Raw genomic sequence first — 19335 nt, forward strand, 5'->3', positions numbered from 1 at the left:
TCCTTAATTGTGGTCTCGCGATATCGCAACCGGAACGTGACTCAAAATGGCGACTCAACACAAGCGCTAATTCACGAACGGAGGTCCCAGCCGTGAATTAGTTAGTTATTTATATCAAGAGATGGATATTAATACAGAAGAATTAGCTTTGCGAAATAATTATTGCTGCAAATCTCATAATTGACTGTTTTTATTCCTATAAGTTCCTGTTTGAACTGAGAAAGGAGAAGACAACTTCTCACAGGTAAAAACGTCAACGGAAGCTAAGTTACTAGCATGCAAGCTAACATACGGCAAATCTAGCCTACTGCAAGTTAATATAAAAGAAATTTGCGGTCGCTAAAAAGCTGAACATTAACGCTTAAAATTATTTTGCAATGAAGTTGTTGCGTTTGAATAACTATACTTTTAATGTGGCTTGTGTGTTGCGTGTAGCTTGGTTGTTATTCCGTCAGAGTGGTTAACCCGCTTTCTGTGTAACTCTGTGTTTGTTTACACACAAGAAGTATGTATTAAAAGTGTTTATTTTTTTCATGTTTTATAACACCGAATCAGAGCTGATGTTATCAGGATTTGTTTCTCTAATTACAGAAAGGACTGTTTTTTTGTCAGTTTCTATACATTAATCTATAGTAAGTGAAGATATAAAACTTTTAAGCCTGCCCCTTAAGTCATTTAATTGAGACATCTTCTGCAGAAATCACAGCCTTCAGACTATGCGACTAGGACCGTGTTAGCTTTGCATATCTTGACACTCTTTTGCAATATTGCTTCCTTATCAAGTTGCATGATTGATTACGTCCTGATACAAATACAGTTGTATTCCAAACGTGAACTGTGATTTGGTCTAGACATGACCGGTCCCAGACATAAACATTATTGTTTTTAAACCATTCCTTACAGCTTTGGCTTTATGTTTGCGGTCGATTTCCCTTTGGATTCATGTTACCATATACCTGCATGCCTTCCGGGGCATGTTAGAGAATAATCCCATTGCATGATGCTTCTACCACCCGGCTTCATTGTGAGGATATTGTGTTTTGCTGATGTGCTGTTTTTAGCCTAAGCCAAATAAAACTTTTGATACTGATGGCCAAAAACTGTAGTTTTGTTCCCATCAGACCATAGAACCGAGTTGAACGTTGTGTATTTGAGTTTTCCTATGTGCTCTGTCAAACACTAGCTGAGATGTCGAATAAGATCCTTTTAACATTGACTTACTTTTTATCACTGTCCCCCAAAGCTGCAGTTCAACACTCAGCCATGGGAAGATGTAGCTCCCTCCGTAATAATATTGGCCTCCTTAGTGGTGTTCCCTCCACTGTGTCATTGTTGAAAAATATCTAAATGATGGGCTGCAATTAGACATCCTCTTTCTCATATTTACATTGGAGGAAAGGGGACTAATGACGCACTGCAAATTTACTTTCAGCTTAATTATATCTATAGAAATAGACTATAGGCTGTACATAATATTAGCTAAACCATCACATAACTAGGGTGATTAATTTTCATATCAGCAAATCTGCCAGTTATTTTTTCAGCTAATCAGTTAATCATTTTGTCTATAAAATGTTAGTAAGTAGTGAAAAATGGCAATTATAAGTTGCCACAGTTGAAAGAGAAGTGACATTTTTTGCTTAAACAATGACTAAAACGATTATAAGAATTGATAGTCGATCAACTAATTGATAAAACTTTTCATCTCTATACATAAGGATCAAGTTTGTCAATAATATGTCACTATGTTAAGATTAGTACTTCAGACCCACTGAGTGTCTATTATTGACAGTGAGTCATTCAAATTTTGTACAACTGAAAATTTGATATCAAAAAAATTGAGGCCGTGGAGAAAAACCCTCCTGAATAAGTATAATGCATCTGTGTGAACTTGAGTTTGTGTGTACAGGTGAGAGGTGATATTCACAGACCTGTGTACTTTGTTAGCCATGGCAGAGGAACGACGGCAGAAGCAGTGTTCGGTCATCCTGCCCACAGAGTCCATGAAGGCCATGGCAGAGTCTGTTGGAGTAGGGCAGTTACAGGAGGAGAGCTGCGTAGCCATAAGTGAAGAGGTCAGCTACAGAATAAAAGAAATTGCACAGGTAAATCAAGGATGAACAAAGCAGATTTTTTGGTTTGTGGGTCTGTAAATTGCTCTGAAACCACATTTTTGAATGTCTTAGTTTATGTCATATCTGATTTATGAGCTTTATATTTAAAATCTCTGCAATCTCTTTCTTTTCTCCCTTTAACACAGGATGCTCTCAAATTCATGCATCATGGGAAGAGACGTAAATTAACCACCAGTGACATAGATAATGCTCTCAAACTAAAAAATGTGGAGGTAAGAGAGAACTTGTACACTTAAACTATAGAAGACTGTTTTTTTTTTTAAAGCCTTATTAAAACCACTTATTTATTTGACATTATTTGAAGGAAAGCATGAAGTAGATCTTTTGCTCTGGTATCTTTCTAACTTCTGCGTTCTAAGTAAATTCCTCTTGTTACAGCCCCTGTATGGGTTCCAGTCGCAAGATTTTATCCCTTTTCGTTTTGCAAGTGGTGGTGGAAGAGAGCTTCATTTCTATGAGGAAAGGGAAGTCGACCTCAGTGACATTATAAACACGCCGCTCCCCAGAGTTCCACTAGATGTGTCTCTCAAAGGTACCCAGATAAACAGTATTTACATTCCAGGATATTGCATTGTCTTGTTTTGACTGTATGGTTTGTATGCTCATACATCACACTTTTCTGTTTATCCATAGCCCACTGGTTAAGTATTGAGGGGGTACAGCCTGCTATTCCAGAAAATCCACCACCAGGTAAGCACCGTCGTAAATTTTCTTCTCTCAAAACAAAAAAAAAATATCTGAAGGACAAACTTAGCATTATATTTTATTTATTATGTTTAGCACCAAAAGAGCAACAAAAGGCTGAATCTACAGAGCCCCTCAAAGTCATCAAACCTGGTCAGGAGGAGGAAGCTACAATTCAAGGCAAGAGTCAGGGGGCAACGGCTGCTGATGGCAAAGGTCAGTATCTTGTGTTATATTAAAATCTTTGTTTTCTTCTCCTGTGCCCCTACATTGCTTCCTAACTCCCTCCCTAATCATGTATGGTTATGTTTGTGTCTTATCTTTCAGGAAAGGAGAAGGGTCTAATAAGGTTGAAGCCACGAAGCACTCATGAACTGTCGGTGGAACAGCAGCTCTACTACAAGGAGATCACAGAAGCGTGTGTTGGCTCCTGTGAAGCTAAGAGAGCTGTAAGTCCTGCCCATCTGTCCTTATATGTTGTTTTATTTTATACATGCTGAGTAATAATGTGATTACTTTTTCTCATTTTGTTTTTGACAAGAAATTACATAGTGGATTTAATCAATCACCTAATAAAGTAATGGCAACACTTTGCAGCTAAAAGGAGATTGTCAGTGCAATTACAGAATTACGACAAATTTTTAGTTTATTGTTTTAATCTTGTTTGTGTCACTTTTGTTTGATACATTTTTTTCTCATGCTTCATTCAGGAAGCTCTGCAGAGTATTGCCACAGATCCTGGACTGTATCAGATGCTTCCAAGATTCAGCACATTTATTTCTGAAGGAGTGAGCATCTTTTCTGACTTCTTCTAATGTTCTAAAACATTACTTACCTCACATTAAATAGCTATTCATGTCTCTACTAAAAGTACTGACTTAATGCTATTCTCAAAGGTTCGTGTAAATGTGGTGCAAAACAACTTGGCACTGCTGATTTATCTAATGCGGATGGTCAAAGCTCTAATGGACAACCCCACCTTGTATTTGGAGAAATATGTGAGTGAAGAAAAAAAAACAAATTGTTGTATTATGATTTTGAAGGGTGTAATCTCAACAAGTACTTTTATTTTAATATATTTTTTCTATCTGTATTTGTAGCTGCATGAGCTCATCCCAGCTGTGGTGACGTGCATTGTGAGTAAGCAGCTGTGTTTGCGACCAGATGCTGACAACCACTGGGCTTTACGAGACTTTGCTGCTCGCCTCATGGCCCAAAGTTGTAAAACCTTCAGTACTACGACCAACAACATCCAGTCCCGTATTACCAAGACTTTTACTAAGGTGGGTTTTTGAGTTGGCCAAAAATATTGAGGTAAAGGCAAGTTTTGTTAATTGAGCGCAAACATACAAATACATAGTTTGAGTAACCAACTTAACATGACCTCCATGAAAACCAGATATTATTCTGGTCATGTAGTTAATGTCTTTAGTTATCTGAAACTTGAATGATTTTATAAATTAAATTTTTACATTTTTTAAGTTTCCTGGGCCAAAAAATGGTAAAACAAACACTCACTGAGAGAGGGTTTTTTTCTTTTTTCTTTTTTTTTTTCTTTTTTATAAATACTGTATGTTTTAGGGTAATTAAATTCAAGGAAGATAAATGTTAGCCTTGAATTTGAGTTTGACACCTCTGTTTTAAAAAAACACCTCACATACTAAACCAGACTGATGTCCTTCCTCAGAGTTGGTTGGATGAAAAAACCCAGTGGACGACACGCTACGGCTGCATCGCTGGACTTGCTGAACTGGGACCTGATGTGAGTGTGACTCTGTTTTCCTTGAGTCTTTTATAATTTTCCCACTTTCCGATTGGCACCAATATCCTGTTTTTATCCTCTGTAGGTGATTAAGACGTTGATCCTTCCTCGGCTTGCTGTAGAGGGTGCTCGCATCAAAGCAGTGATGGAAGGACCGGTGGTCTCCAATATTGATAAGATAGGAGCTGACCATGTTCAAAGCCTTTTACTGGTAATAAATAATGTACTACGAATTCTTCTCATTAATTTGCATTTAAAAGTAGACAGCTTCAGTCAAGGCATTTCACAAAAACATGACATTTATCTTTAATTGTATCTTAATTTGTATAGGACCAGTACTTAATTTTCATATAGACAAAATGTGTTTTTGTTTTCAAAGAAACACTGTGCTAGTGTTATTGCCAAGATACGACCTCAGCCTGACAACATGGAGCAGTATCGGGCAGACTACGGTTACCTCGGACCCATGCTTTGCTCCCATGTAGTGAAAGCCAGGACTCAAGCAGCACTGCAAGCTCAACAAGTCAACAGAACCACATTAACAATCACACAGGTACAGTTAATACTGATAATATGATAAATAAGTATGAATAAAAGTGTAAAAGTTCGGAGGAAGTTTTAGAAAAGACAAGAATAAAAGAATAAGATGTCACGAAGAACCTGATTATATTATATATCAATTAGGCATCAATCTTACAGTTCATGTGAAGCAGTGCAGTATGACACATGTAAGTAAACCAGCAACCAGTGGTTCAATAATGAACGATGACTTTCTCTTGCAGCCTCGTCCCACTCTCTCAGTCTCACAAAGTGGGTTAAGTGGCTCGACAGGGCCTCGCACTCCCAGCATCATTAAGGTCCCAAGCTCCCTCACCCTGATGTCCCCTCGACCAGGGACCCCATCACAGCCATCTCCCCCGGCAACAAAGTTCATTGTCATGGCAACCAGTGCAGGGGCCGCCTCAACTCAACAGGTACTTTGATTTTTCAGTTTTACCCTCATCGAAATGTTGCTGTACAGCGCAGCGGGAAATCTCCACAGGGTACTTCAGATGCCTATATTGATAAGATGATATGATGAAAATATAACTTTTTTAATATACTTAACCGTTTTATTGGCATCTTAACAAAACAGCTATAATAACAATGTAAGCATAATCAGTGATGCCATCTTATAATGGAATATATATAATTTATTGCAATGTAAAAGCAACTAACAAAAAAGCATGAATAAAAATGACTGAACATAGACGTGCAAAATATACAATTTTTATTAAGTGTTATCGGTGTGAACCTTCACAGGTCTCAAATTTAACTTGATGGGATTTACTGAAACCCTTCTCTGTAAAATTCACAACTCCTGAGAGTATGAATTTACAGCTCCCTTTGTGTCTTCCCTTTAGGTAATCACCCTCAGCTCTTCCCAGTCAGCTTCACCAGTAACTAGCACTGTTCCCAGTGCCACTTCAACTTTGCAGCCTTTGGTAAAACTGGAGTCTGGCAGTGGCGCTGGACTGACAGGTTCACGACCTCTGCAGAAATACATAGTGGTATCTCTGCCATCGTCTGCCTCTTCTTCTTTGGAGCCTAAGAGCTCTGTGCTACCAACCTCAATTTCCTCAACCCCACTAGAAGCAGGGATGAAGATAGAACGGTCCGAGTCTCCTGGAGCGAGCACACAGTCGCCACACTGAGACTTGTATAGGTAGTGGAGATTTTTACCATGTTGGTGCAGCTGAACACACAAGGAGGTTTGTTTGGGCTGAACTTTAAGGGTTATACTCTGGAGTGGTATGAAGGGGAATATCTGAAATCTTGACTGATGAAGAGCAAATCTGACCAGACATTGTAAATATGTTAATGCCCAAGAAAACTGAGGTCAGTCTGTGAGTTCTGTAATGTTTCACCTAATATTCTAATTGATTTGATGTTCTTTTTTTACTCTAAAATAAATCAGATTTTGTATGAATTCTTTTATCCGATTTGTGTTTTTTATGTTTTTATTATAATATAGAATATTATAAGCATAGCTATGTTATTTAAACTGATTATTTCAGACCCTCTTGTCTACATTCGCTAACTTTTTTTTTTTCTGTTTTCAGAGGGAATTTGAATAGATATTTCAAAACTCCCATCAAATCAGTGAAAAAAAAAGTTTGCTGTAGATATCTAACACATTTTTTTCTTCAGAGGTCTTGGTGCAAGTTTATTTGGAAGCTAAAATAATGGTAACTTTTCAAACAAACTGCTGCTACATTTTTCTTTGCAACTTGAAGTTTATATCCCATTGGTATAAAAGCTCAAACAAAGGAAAAAAAATTTATACAGGAAGTTTTATTTTTTTTATTATACAGGAAGTTATTCATGTAAAAGTAGCAATACTACAGTGTAAAAATACTCCTACAATACAAGTAAAACTTCTTGTAGTAGTACACATTGTAATCTGCGGTTTCGTGTGAAACTTGCCAGCGTGTTATTGATTTAAGTACAAATTTTCATTCAATTTTAAAAACTTCACCATAGTATACATTTATATGCACGTTTTAATTGATTGGCCTTTTACTTTGAAAGTAGAATGCATCGGAACCGCTTCCTGTGTCGTGGAGTAAACCCGGTAACATTTGTGATTCGGGTTTTGACCTAGACAGGTGGACTGTAAGCAAAGAAAGTCGAAACTTTTTTTTTTTTTGCTGCTGTGGATATGGATTTCAAAATACGTGCTGCAACAAAAGAAGACTGCAAAGAAATATCAAGAATGATAATGGTGAGTTATTGTCACCGGTATGAACTATGAAGCTAGCAAACTCCTCTACAATGTTGCTTCACAATGAAAACATGTAATATCCATTAGCTTAATAGATTAACTTAATTTAACTATTACATTCCCTTTGGTATAACTGTATAACAAATGACAGGCTACATCTACATTTACACATAACGTGCCTTTTTTCAGGAGTTGGCAGTTTATGAAAAAATGCCCGACCAAGTGAAGATATCACATGAAGGTAATTTTGCCCTTGCCTAATACATTATTGATATATAAACAGTATATAGTTAAACAAAACATAGAGAGACACTAAATCCCATTATCCAGCATAGAACTTTTTCAAAGCAGACATTTTGACTTGTCATAGCAGGTGGGATAAATAACATTTAATGATGGCTCGGTGTGTCCCAGTAAGCTGGGTGAGCTAACCCACAACAGCAGGACCTCCCCAGCCCTTATTAATGTTATTAAATGAACCTGTGCGTTTCAAACTGTGTGCTTTTTTTTTTTTTTTTTTTTTTTTCGAGTGTAACGGTGGTTTTGTTATTCATGTGCTGGCCCAACAGTTTAGTGACACACACTGCTAACAGCAATACGCTCACTAACTACACGCAGCTCTAGTCCTTTTTCACGGCAGGCATTTTGAGCAGGAAACACTCAGGTGATTCACTAATTAACAATGCACCAGTTTCATTATAAGTGTCCCAGGGAGCCATACCAGCGAGGCATCGTGTACAGAGCCTGGCAAAACCTAATGGTCTAACCTATTACAAATGTTTATATGTAAACCTGTGTTTTTCCTGCTAAGATATATCAATATCCGCTCTGAAAAAGTTGGATAGTACAACCACGGGAATCAACAGAAGTATTACTGGCTTTGTATTTGTTGTCTGACAGTCTTTGAATAGTATAATGTGCAGTGTGCAAACAGTTATTGTAGAGCAGTGAAGGCTTTGCAATCAGACATGGTATAATAATAATAATTGGAGTGCACTGATCAGTAACAGTAATGACACTACAGTCAGTTTGATAAGCAGGACCAGAGGTGAGCGGCAGTGCTGAAACTTCAGTAGGATAGGAACGCAGCCCTGAGGGAAAATTTTTTAAAATGCGGTTATGTGGGTTGGCAGGATTGATGGCAGTTCTTCTTACTTCCTACTTCCTACTTCCTACATCATTTATCATGCGAGATTAGTTCCTGTTTGAATTACACTTAATAGTATCAGTCTCTCTCCTCAAACTGTATCTTAAGATGTAATTTTCTTGAGTACCAAGTATCTCTTTAGAAAGCAGTGATTAACTTATATACAGCAGGTCTGTACATGGTATTACTGATCTTTAAAATACACACAGTAGATTTAATGGTATATTGTGGAGTTTTTGAACACTAGTGGCACTGTAGAACAATGTTTTGAGGAGCAGGTCCTCGATTCGTTTGCATCTTGTTTTTTTTTTTGTTTTTTTACCAGCATGCTCACAAGTAAGTCTCTCAGCACAAGCACAAGCATGACACCATACACAATTCTGCTGACTCAAGATCATTTATATCAAGTGCTGGTGGTGGTGTAATATGGAATATGGGTAGCAATGTGCAAATAAGAGACGAATACAGGAAGACTCTAAGCTGATGAAGGTTTGAAACATTCAGGACATGGCTTTGCAAATGTTTTATGAGGCATTCAACATGTTTTACAATTAAACAGCTGAATTGGGATAAAACCTGCAGATTTAGATGTAAAATTTTGAGATATACACTGGAAGGATGTGATCCACAGCTGGAGTAATGTCATTTCTTTTACAACCTGTTGCTTGCCTAATGGAATATTTTGTAGCAATGTCACCATGTGCCTGGAACTTAGCTGTTATTATTAGGTAAGATCCAAGTTGTAAAACTTTGAATTATTTGTAAAGTGTCTTAAGTATTAATATTTTTAATGTGTCTTTTGGGTGAGGATGAATACTAATATAACTTTTAGTGGAAAGAGCTGGGTAAGTGATCTGTCTTGTTTTAGAACTGGAGTGTGACGGTTTCTGCCAGCATCCCTTCTTTGAATGCCTCATTGCAGAAGTACCCGAGGAGCATAAATCAAAAGACGGTAAAGTGTGGCCGTTTATCAAGGCCTTTCGATTGTAGTCTTCCTTGTCAGCTGGTTTTGAACTTGTCGGCATGTTACGCAGATAATACAAGGTCTGTGCCCTTGCTGTTTAGATATGTTGATATAGTGTCCACCAAATCATGACTGTTCATGTGCCGCCTCATAAATCAACAGTGTCAGGTGTAGTACCTCTATTCCTTCTCACAGTTGAAACTGAAGGTAGGTAAGGGGTTGTTGCACTCGAGAAGAAAATCATAATCCTTGCTCAGTGACAGAGCAAATACGACTCAATGAATAGAATTTTCCTAGATTAGTGGTTACAGCTCACTGCACCACACCACACACACACACACACACACGCACACAGTCAATGTTAAATTGATTCAATTGTCGATTTTTGTCAGAAGTTAAAATTTACATCTATTTGCCCTATAAGCATTAATGGTCTGTCAGATTATTAACAAACCATGGACGTGTGTGTAGTTTAATGATGTTATGTGGACCCCGGACATGAAATGAAGTCACCATTTTTTATTCAAGACACAAGTGCAATTATATACCATATTTATAGAGATTCTCATTTTTCTGGTGTTCTTCCTGTTTATCTTTTTGATGGATTGTGTCTTCTGTCCATTTAGGATTCACAGTTGTTGGATACGCCCTTTACTTTTACTCTTACAGTACATGGAAGGGACGGTCAGTTTATTTGGAGGATCTATATGTGATGCCAGAATTCAGAGGTAAAATATGTGTTACAGTGTTTTAAACAAAGCTTATATAAAAATGTATAAAATGTGTTTTCTTGTGAATTGTTTCCTTACTTGTTATCTCTGAATCTCATTCTCTTTATATGTATATACAGCAATTAATAATCTATTTCATAAATGTTTTGCCCCCGAGTAAAAATATTTTCAACCACATGATTTTTTTAAAAATGATATCCTCTGCAGGAAATGGCATTGGCAAGGGTTTACTCAGCAAAGTTGCTGAGGTAAGAATGATTTTGTTAACTATTTGCGCATCATTTTATTTATAGTTGTGGTGTAGTAGCTCATAAAAGGTATGAAAATGTATTTTTAAAATTTCTTGTCAACTTTAAGCAGTTTGAAAGTATTGTTGATTCTTGTGTAAGACCAACTGTCCTGTGTGATGGAGTGGTAACGATGCATTAACTAAAGGACTGTTTTTTTTGCTCAGATTGGGAAAAAGAAGCACTGTGTGCGGTTACAGTTGTCCGTGTTGAACTGGAATACTCCTGCTCAAGATTTTTATGCTGCTAAAGGAGCTCAGGACCTCACTGTCAATGAAGGCTGGCACTGTATACGTTTTGATGGACAGGACCTGGACAATTTAGCAGATGAAGCACCTAAAGATTAGTAGTTTTCCAATGAACACGTGTGCTATTTCTTGTCGGTTTGTTTTCTTTTTGTTTTCTACTATAAACATTCATTGTAATACAATGCCAACATAAGCTTGTTTGTAATGATTTATCTCTACCTAGTCTTTGTCCTAATTTAACAGACTTATGTCTTAATTTAAAGTCAAACACATTTACTAGGACTTACATATGATTTATAAATATGACTAACTATCTGCATGAGCTAGTCTAAAAGTAGGAAGTCAGAGGCAGCCCGATTTGTTGTTTGTTCTTGGAAGATGTCCCTCTCTTGAAAATGGTCCATCTTTGATGAGTTCCATGTTAGGTGAAAAAGTACATGATATAATTTGTCAACTCTGAGAAGTGTGTGTGGGCCATCAGGGAATGCCATGGGCCATAGATTCAGTTCTCTGTTGGTTAATGGAGTCAAAGGAAATGGGTTATATAGCTTGGTGGATGATGTGCAACAGGCTGTGTAACCCAAAACTCCTTTATTTGAACATGAGAACTGGTGTTACTGTTTTATTACTAATATTGCTCAACAGCTCTGTTCATCACTCTTTGATGGAAAGCATAATCTTGCATTAACATGCTCATGATTTGGTACTTTCACTGAAAATGATATTTATTTTGTGTATAAAAAATGCTCAAATCCACAGGAACATATGTAAAATTACCCATGAGAAAACTGTGTAACATTACATTTGAAATATACACATGCGGAAAAAGGTTAAAATACAAAAAACCATGGGCCATACTTTCAGTTCTATGTTTACAATTGTTTCAACCCTGTTATCCAGGTGTTCTGGTTCAGAAGTGGGAATCAAAATCACACAGGGTGAAATCCCTGGTGTACAGCAGCTATTACTAGTCACAGTTGCAGGTTAAAAATGACAAATTTCCTTGATGACTACTGCACAGTCAAAGGCACAGAATGAGATCTACTTCTTATTGTGGCTATAAAACTGGAATATGCCAATGTATGGAATCTGAATATGTTGCAGAGTAACAAGATGTGTTTTATGAAACTGTCGTAGCTCTCATCTTTCTCGACCAGAAAACCTGCAGCAGGTTTAAGATACGTGGATATAAGAAACAATTACATATAACATACATTTCTATAGACATGAGCAAAAACAATTAATTGTTGAACAGTTTAAGGTTATCTGAAGATTAAATATTGGTTAGCCTGGAGCAAGTTAGTATGGGAAAATACAGTATATGTTGGAATACTGAAGCAATTTTCATGGTATATAAACATTACAAATTGCTATGAATCAAATATGCATTCTTAAAAGGTTTAGAATAGATAAAGCCAATAAATCCCCAAATCAAATCAAGGTTACTGCTATTAAACTACTATATAATGATCATAAATCTTTAAGTGTTTTCCTTTGTAAATGCTGCCCTCTCATAGCACATTCAGAATGGTAAATGCTGTTCATTTTCTCTTAAATTAATCAGTCTGGTGAATTTAATCCAACTCACTGGCTTTCTTTCCTATGCAATAACAATCAGACATACGCATTTCTTCCGTAGTTGCTTGGCACAGACCGAGACGTTGCCATACTCGACAGCACTTGTCCTCTGGAAGATTGTTGGAATGGATATGGTCTAAAATACAAAAGACGTGTTGAAGTTAGGAGAATATAAACCAATTCTCCTATACCCAGTGGATTAATATCAGCAACAGGTACTCACATTTTTTCATTGGGTGTTTTGACTTTGCAAGCACACATCAGGCATGAACCTCCACAAATGGCAAGTATGGCTGAAGACCAGCCAATATACAGGCCCTCTCCAATCTCATACCTGTGATGTAAGAACATTTAACATATTTTTCCAAGTATTATCATTTAATCCATGGTAAACATAATTTTGTGCCATTCAGATTTTGTTCCACTAATTTTAACTCAATGAATTATTGATGCAGATTGTATTGACTTACTTAATCCCTTGAAAAAGCTGGTCAAAGAACTCGTGTGTGATATTAGCTGCATACCAAGATATAGCAATCATGGTGCAAATCCCTATAAAACACAAAACATTGTTTAGACAGCTGGGCCGTTTTTTAAGTGGGACTTTAATTTGAATAAACTTTCATTATGTTTTCTACAATTCTACAGGCTACATAACTATATTGAATAAGGGTGGAAAATAGGTCTTGTTGACAACAGTCAAATTCTGCGTATTCCGGCACCTCACCGGCTCCGACTGTTTTTGTCTTTTGTTTTTGAGATTACCTGTCTCCTCTTGCTGCATCACTTTTTGTATTTTATATAGTTTGACCTATACGAACAACCCACAGACCTTTGGTAAAGGTAGGTTTTTGTTTATCAGCAGGTTCATTAGAGTAGGGATAACCTTTTGAACTGGTGACCCATTCTCTGATAGCTTGTCTTCTGTACACACAGTTTGGATTACCAGACATGTTTACCTCTCTAGGTGTTCTGTGTAAAGATGTGGTTTGATTCTTTTTTTACACTAATTTCTCATGGGTCAAAATACTTGTAGAGACTATATTTTTGGTCTTCTAAGATAGGGTCCGGGGACTGCCCATTTTCATCTTCATTTTTAAAGTCATTTTAAAGTACCATAAACCCAAGGCCTTTCTTCATTTCACACTGGAACTTGTTTGAAAATGGCCTCTGACCAAACCTTTTCTCGCGCTTTTTTTTTTTTTTTTTTTTGCTACATAACTGTTACATCCATCCTAATGTCTTTACCCTGTAGTAAAAAGAAAACTCCTCCAATTGCAGCAATCCTCCCCTTCAGGACGTAGTTTTCTCCTCCTATTTTTGAGCACTGCATTCCTGTAAGAGTTGCCACGAGCCCAAACGTCCCAAACACAATGGCAGCAATCATCAGTGCCCGGGAAGCCTGAATGTACCCTGTGTGTGGACATAAAAAAAAATATAATAATGCACCTTGCTGGAACTAATGCGTTTCCCTAAAACAACATTAAATTTAATGCAAGCATTTGAAATGTCACTGTTGTAAGAAACTCTGTAGTTTCAGTGAAAAGATTCTCACTGAAAGGGGAGCAAATAGGCTTGATTTCTGACTAATGTGTTAACCCTTTCAATCTCCCATCTTATCAAAACAGAAATATTTAAATGTACATTTGAACGAGAGAGTATATTTTTGCCTGTGATGAGAGGGATTGACAAAAAATTCAACACCAAGACTGGGGCTGGGCATCCAATGGCAGTACTTTTGAAGTATTCACCAAAATTACTATATGATAAAGGAAAGTCTGCCATTTGACTGTGGTTGATACCAAGAAAGCGTTTAGAGTTTCATGTGATAGACTGTACTTTTCTGCTGTATCATTTTGAAAAAATCTTCAGGGTAAATATATTTAAATTTATATATTTATTATATATTTTCAGTGCTAACTAAAGAGGTAGTTGTGGCCAAAGTAGTTAACAAGTAGTTAAAAGGCAGTTTTGTTAGTTGAAAAACCCTTTAATTTATATTAGTTCTTAAGAATCTGTTTAAAGTTTTATTATTTTATGAGTATGTATTTTCGTCGGGGTTCACTGTGGTTGTGCTCACTTATCCTCTCTTATCATGTCTTAAATTATATTACCCCTATTTAATACTGATTATAGCAAGTGCAGTAGAAAGCTCCTGACAGTTTTTAAAGTTACTCCAAGTTCACGTTTAAATCAAGTGGATGTAGAAGAAAACAAGCAAAAAAGAGTAACCAGTTCTCTATTGTTGGATTGGATACAGTTAATGTTTCAAGTTCAAACTATTTTATTGTACATTACATGGTCACTCCTTTACAGACTGGAAATGATCTACAATATATTTTTGCTCTTTTGTTTTTTAAATGCTCTGTTACAAAAGCGTTTTTCCCTACACAACGTTTATACTAAGGTGCTTGAAGAGTAAAGTCTTTCTTGTTTGCTACATTACAGACTTCAAAAAGTCATTCCTTCAGTGGGTGGATTGGTATTTAAGCCTGATAAGTAGTCGTCAATACTAATAAAACAATTGCTGTGTTGGCCACATACCATTAAGTGCGAGCAAAGATGGAAAATCCCGGCAGTTGTGAACTCCTGTAGAGTCAGTTGCACAGGACATCCATAGGTTTTCATAGATGGTTGATGTGGTGATAACGTTACCGTCCACTGTAGAAACCCTCCAGTATCGATTAGGAAGGGCAACCCCAACCATCAGCCAGCCCAGAAAGCCCAGGAAGAAGGCAAAAGCTTCCACTATCGCATTCATATTTCCTTGTTTCTTCTCTCCAACCCGTGTCGAGTTATCCAAAGACAGAAACACTTTATTCAAATGTTGACTCTCGAAGCTATCTTCTTGCCCAAACGTGCGGTTTTGTTGGCCCCACAGTCTCAGTGTGCCAGACCAGTTCCCTGCAACCCCCGAGCTAAGATGCTACAGAAAACTACAAATCAATGATTGATTCCAAATAGCCCACTTATGATTTCCCCTATTATTCTCAAGTCTATTGAACCTTTTCAAAGGCTCCAAATGTTTACCCAACCTAAAGGGTAACAGAGAGGTGAAGTCCAGCCTTCAAATCGGCTTACTAACGTCTATAGACTTAATGCTATTTGTCACCTTTTGGCATTTTCTTTTGAACACTATGTCAATAATATCAAAGTGTTATTGATGGGGATTCAAGTCCCGTTTTGGCCTATCACTTCACCCTGTGTCTAGGGGATGATAGGAAAGTTGAAGGCACTGAGGGGTGAGGGTGCATCACTACATACTGACCTGAAGATGACCAGATTTACTGCCCGACCGATAAACCTGCCTATCTGACAACTGAGCCCAAAAGACTTGTCTTCATTTGTTAACAAATGTAAATCTGTTCATTGTCTGGCTTTTATCACCATGGTGATGAAGTACCACTGCAGCCTTTTGGTCACCAGACAAAAAACACATGACCTAAAACTTTACACTAGACCACATGGTTTAGACTTCAGAACTAACTAAATAAATAAATAAGCAAAAAGTTTGTTTGAGCTACTTTAAGTCCGCCCAATGTCAAATTTATGGACATTTATGAACTCATACAGTAGTTTGTAATGGTGCTGTGCTGAATTACAATATAGCTTTAGGTGTACAGTCTCATCTGTACAATTTAGTGATAATCTTATAGCTCTATCATAATGTTCGCAAGGTTTCTGAGTTTTTTCTTTTTTAATCGAGACTGTGCACCTAAAAATATAATCTAATCCACTACAATCTATATCTTTAGAAGAATTGTAGATTCAACTCTTATACAGCCTCAACAAAAATAAACGATAAAAGCTTCACAAATTTTACAGAGCTATTGTACTGGATTTCACAGCTGCTGCATTTTGTCAAAATCCTGTAGATTACAGAACTACTAATACGTATTGAAATATCGTGTATATATATATATATATATATATATGTGTGTTTTTTGTTAAGAATGGTCTATCTTAATGGGTTATCTAATAATTTGGAATTTCAAAGAAGAAAACCACGTGCCTTAATCAGTCAAAGAATATAAAGGTGCATTTCTCTCAGTACGACAATACAGATTATAAAATGCATACTCAGCTATTACACACAGCTGAGTATGCATTAATCAGAGAAAAACAGAAAGACTACATAATAATGTGAAAAATATCAATAGAAGCCCAAGCAATTTGTTAATAATTACCACTAACAGTCACATTTTTTTTTTTTTTTTAAGAGCAGATTTGAATTAAGTGACTTCTCTAGGATCCTGTAATGTATAACTTTAGGATCATAAATACGCCATTAGACAATTAATTCTTCTACTTTTACGTACCTGGGAGCGCAAAAAGGGATGGAAAGTCACGACAGTTATAGATCCCCGTTGAATCACTAGCACAAGACATCCATAGGTTTTCATAGATTGTGGAGGTCGTAATTACGCTGCCATCTGTAGTAGATTCTTTCCAATACTGATCTTCTAGTGATATAAAAATCAATACCCAGCCTACAAAACCTAGAAAAAGTGCTATAACCTCGATGAATTCTTTCATCTTGAAGCTAGCTTTCTATTAATAATTAGCAAAACTGAATAGATATTGCCTCTGTCAGGAGCTCTATTCACAGCTTCTGTATCTGATATTCATTTTGGGAGTGTGAGAACTGAGTCAGGATTTTTTTCCTCATGCACTCAAACCTGGACTAATTTGAACATTGATTTGTTGGCTGTAGCTACATTATAAGTCTGCTATTCCCGCCCAAAATTGATGACATTTCACGTGCCTGGCACATTACCATAAAAATATAGGTATACAATGAGGTTTTTTTCTCTCTTTTGATTGGCCGTGGAGGTAGAGATAATCACTGGTAAAACACAGTATTAAATTCATGAGCCAAAAAGTTTAAAGGGCTGGAGTCATTTGGCACTGATTGCTTTGACTTGCTTTTGAAGCTTCTGCAGGAGACAGTTAACATAGAAATTCACTTTTTTGTAATAGTAGTAGTAGTGTTTTAAGAAGCCTCTCAAGAGCACTGTAGTGATAATTGCAAACTGTAACTACAGGCAGGATGAAATAAGTCAATCAGATTTAATGGTGTGGTGAATAATTCGGAAATGACTTATTGAAGTGATATTCATGTCTCACTGCAGGTGTGCTCTGTGTGTATCCTTTTTTGGTTGCGCACATCAACTTGTCCTCCTGCCCGTGTCCCTTTTTGAGGAACTGGTAGCTTCTGATTTTTGAGAGGTGATTTCAAGTTGAGTGAGCAAATACTTATGGGGAAATACTGAAAAGAGGGCAGAGCAGTCACTGAAAGCTGGGAAAAAAGTGGTTGGTGGGTGATTTATTGAAGGCAGAAAGTGTCTATTTTAGTACTGGTTAAGCATTAACGAGTCTTCAACGGCACAAAAGATGCGTTGAAATTCTTGCTCTTTGTAAATACATTTTTTTTGTATAGATTTAACAATGATGTCCTTTTGAATTGTGTTTACATAGTACAGTGGTGTCAACTAAAAGAAGCTGGACAAAGGCCAGGTTGTTCTAGCACACCCTTATTATTAATTGGTGGTCTGTATACATTAGAGAACATATGGAAGTGTGCAAAAGTGTACCGATGTACATACAGTACAATTTTATATTTACACTTTTAGACTACTGCATAAACCTGCTCAGTACTCAGTGGGGATGACTTTTAAAAGCAAAGATGTTTATACTTTGTTTGCTCAAGCAATTCTTTGTTTAGATGAAACCTCAAACTCATAATTTACAGTCTGTATCTTATCAAATGTGAATTCTCTTTTGCTAACAGGTAATCAGAGACACAGTTCAAAGTACTGTCATATACTTACAGTATTGAACAGATAATGAGGCTTTAACTCATAATCTTTTGTCTGTTAATATTTTATTTCCTTGCCCTTCCCTCAGTCAGCTGAAATATTTATTCAGTTGTGTCCGCGTTGACCTCCCTGCTTAAAGGGAAAGTTCACTTAAAACAAACCTGAAGTGGCTTTTGGTTTTCATCCTCTGACACTGGCTGTGGCCAAGAGACAACACTGGCATTAAGGTCCGTTAGGAACTGATTTTAGACACATCATCTACTTAACAAAGAGCAAATACATGTTTTTATTGTGATTACAATAATGTTCAATTTTTCAGTGATTCATTTCTAAATATCAAGTCAATTCATGAGCAAACTAGTTGTAGCTGACTGTTCAGAGGACCCTCTTTAAAGAATTATTATTATAATTTGGTATAACATTTTTAACATTTGATGTGTTAATCTACTGTGTATTACCTGGTCATAAATATGTGGTACATTTTCACAGAGGGGTTGGATCTTGAAAAAGTTGCATTTTGTCCCATTCGACAGAAAAATGTGAGGTATTATTATTATTATTATTATTATGGTTAATCTGCCTTAATTAGTAGGTCAGTGTTTGCAGGTGAACACTCAAGTTCCCATGAATACTCTAGTAAAATTTTTAAAATTTTTTATATCACTTATGTGTATGTGACAAAGAGAGCGAATACACTCACTTTATTTTTTTCTGAAATTACTTTAGCTATCCTTAAAATCTATTCATGTGACCTCTTCTATGTGACTATAAGAGCAGCAGCAGCAGTGAAGCGATTGACCACGTACTCACGATGCTGCACAACGTCAGCAACAATACCTGCGGTTAGGTACAAAAATGATAATGATCAGTAACAGAAAGAGTCTTGGTTGTTGATGACTCTAATAATTTAAAAATAATCAAACAAACCTTAGTGCAAATCTCCACTGAGCTAAATTTAGATTCGGATTCATGTGTGGGTTCAGTAATGTGCTTTCAATAAAAGCTGTTTAAATAATGTGATCTTTGTATAACTTTGAACAATCAGTATTTGTTTGCTGTATGTGACAGAGTTTCGGTGAGGTCACTGCTTCAGTGCCTGGTCTTATTATTCAATACGCACGATAGCTAAGATCACAGCTGTCTGTGTCTGTGTGTCCGTCACTCTCTCTCAACGACACACATGTACACAGAGAAGCTTGAAAAATCATTTCTTTGC

At 36.7% G+C, this 19335-nt stretch overlaps 3 protein-coding genes across 4 annotated transcripts; 2 read left to right on the forward strand and 1 right to left on the reverse strand.

Annotated features, from left to right (window-relative positions):
* The first annotated feature begins 21 nt into the window (after positions 1-21).
* Positions 22-6558, forward strand: taf6 (TAF6 RNA polymerase II, TATA box binding protein (TBP)-associated factor). Its single transcript, XM_040150034.1, has 16 exons — positions 22-100; positions 204-244; positions 1948-2105; positions 2261-2347; positions 2514-2667; positions 2769-2825; positions 2916-3035; positions 3147-3268; positions 3530-3607; positions 3716-3817; positions 3920-4102; positions 4507-4581; positions 4667-4792; positions 4961-5134; positions 5364-5555; positions 5985-6558. The coding sequence occupies exons 3-16, from the start codon at positions 1950-1952 to the stop codon at positions 6273-6275; spliced, it is 1917 nt and encodes a 638-aa protein (XP_040005968.1). The 5' UTR covers positions 22-100; positions 204-244; positions 1948-1949; the 3' UTR covers positions 6276-6558.
* A 608-nt stretch (positions 6559-7166) lies between these two features.
* Positions 7167-12173, forward strand: sat2b (spermidine/spermine N1-acetyltransferase family member 2b). 2 transcript variants are annotated; one of them, XM_040150038.1, is made up of 6 exons: positions 7167-7345; positions 7535-7586; positions 9361-9444; positions 10083-10184; positions 10395-10435; positions 10642-12173. In XM_040150038.1, exons 1-6 carry the CDS (start codon positions 7283-7285, stop codon positions 10819-10821), a joined length of 522 nt encoding a protein of 173 aa, XP_040005972.1. In that variant the 5' UTR covers positions 7167-7282; the 3' UTR covers positions 10822-12173. The 2 variants fall into 2 exon arrangements, with proteins under 2 accessions (XP_040005972.1, XP_040005973.1); XM_040150039.1 differs by lacking the exon at positions 9361-9444.
* Positions 12174-12336: 163 nt separating this feature from the next.
* On the reverse strand, positions 12337-15061 carry LOC120802334 (claudin-15-like). The gene is made up of 5 exons (XM_040150037.1): positions 14845-15061; positions 13549-13713; positions 12771-12852; positions 12524-12634; positions 12337-12436 (listed from the first exon to the last, which is right to left on the reverse strand). The coding sequence occupies exons 1-5, from the start codon at positions 15059-15061 to the stop codon at positions 12337-12339; spliced, it is 675 nt and encodes a 224-aa protein (XP_040005971.1).
* Between the last annotated feature and the right edge of the window lie 4274 nt (positions 15062-19335).

Source organism: Xiphias gladius, chromosome 17 (genome assembly GCF_016859285.1).
Source record: "Xiphias gladius isolate SHS-SW01 ecotype Sanya breed wild chromosome 17, ASM1685928v1, whole genome shotgun sequence".
Taxonomy (NCBI): Eukaryota; Metazoa; Chordata; class Actinopteri; order Istiophoriformes; family Xiphiidae; genus Xiphias; species Xiphias gladius.

Bases quoted from the DNA above. Each gene is read 5' to 3' on its own strand.
- taf6 (XM_040150034.1), top strand. From the start codon at position 1,950: ATGGCAGAGGAACGACGGCAGAAGCAGTGTTCGGTCATCCTGCCCACA. The intron at 4,103-4,506 runs GTGGGTTTTTGA...GTCCTTCCTCAG, and splicing joins TTACCAAGACTTTTACTAAG to AGTTGGTTGGATGAAAAAAC. The intron at 4,582-4,666 runs GTGAGTGTGACT...TATCCTCTGTAG, and splicing joins TTGCTGAACTGGGACCTGAT to GTGATTAAGACGTTGATCCT.
- sat2b (XM_040150038.1), top strand. From the start codon at position 7,283: ATGGATTTCAAAATACGTGCTGCAACAAAAGAAGACTGCAAAGAAATA. The intron at 7,587-9,360 runs GTAATTTTGCCC...GTCTTGTTTTAG, and splicing joins AGTGAAGATATCACATGAAG to AACTGGAGTGTGACGGTTTC. The intron at 10,436-10,641 runs GTAAGAATGATT...TTTTTTGCTCAG, and splicing joins TACTCAGCAAAGTTGCTGAG to ATTGGGAAAAAGAAGCACTG.
- LOC120802334 (XM_040150037.1), bottom strand. From the start codon at position 15,061: ATGAATGCGATAGTGGAAGCTTTTGCCTTCTTCCTGGGCTTTCTGGGC. The intron at 13,714-14,844 runs GTATGTGGCCAA...GTCCACACACAG, and splicing joins ATCTTTGCTCGCACTTAATG to GGTACATTCAGGCTTCCCGG. The intron at 12,437-12,523 runs GTGAGTACCTGT...TTTGTATTTTAG, and splicing joins AAAACACCCAATGAAAAAAT to ACCATATCCATTCCAACAAT.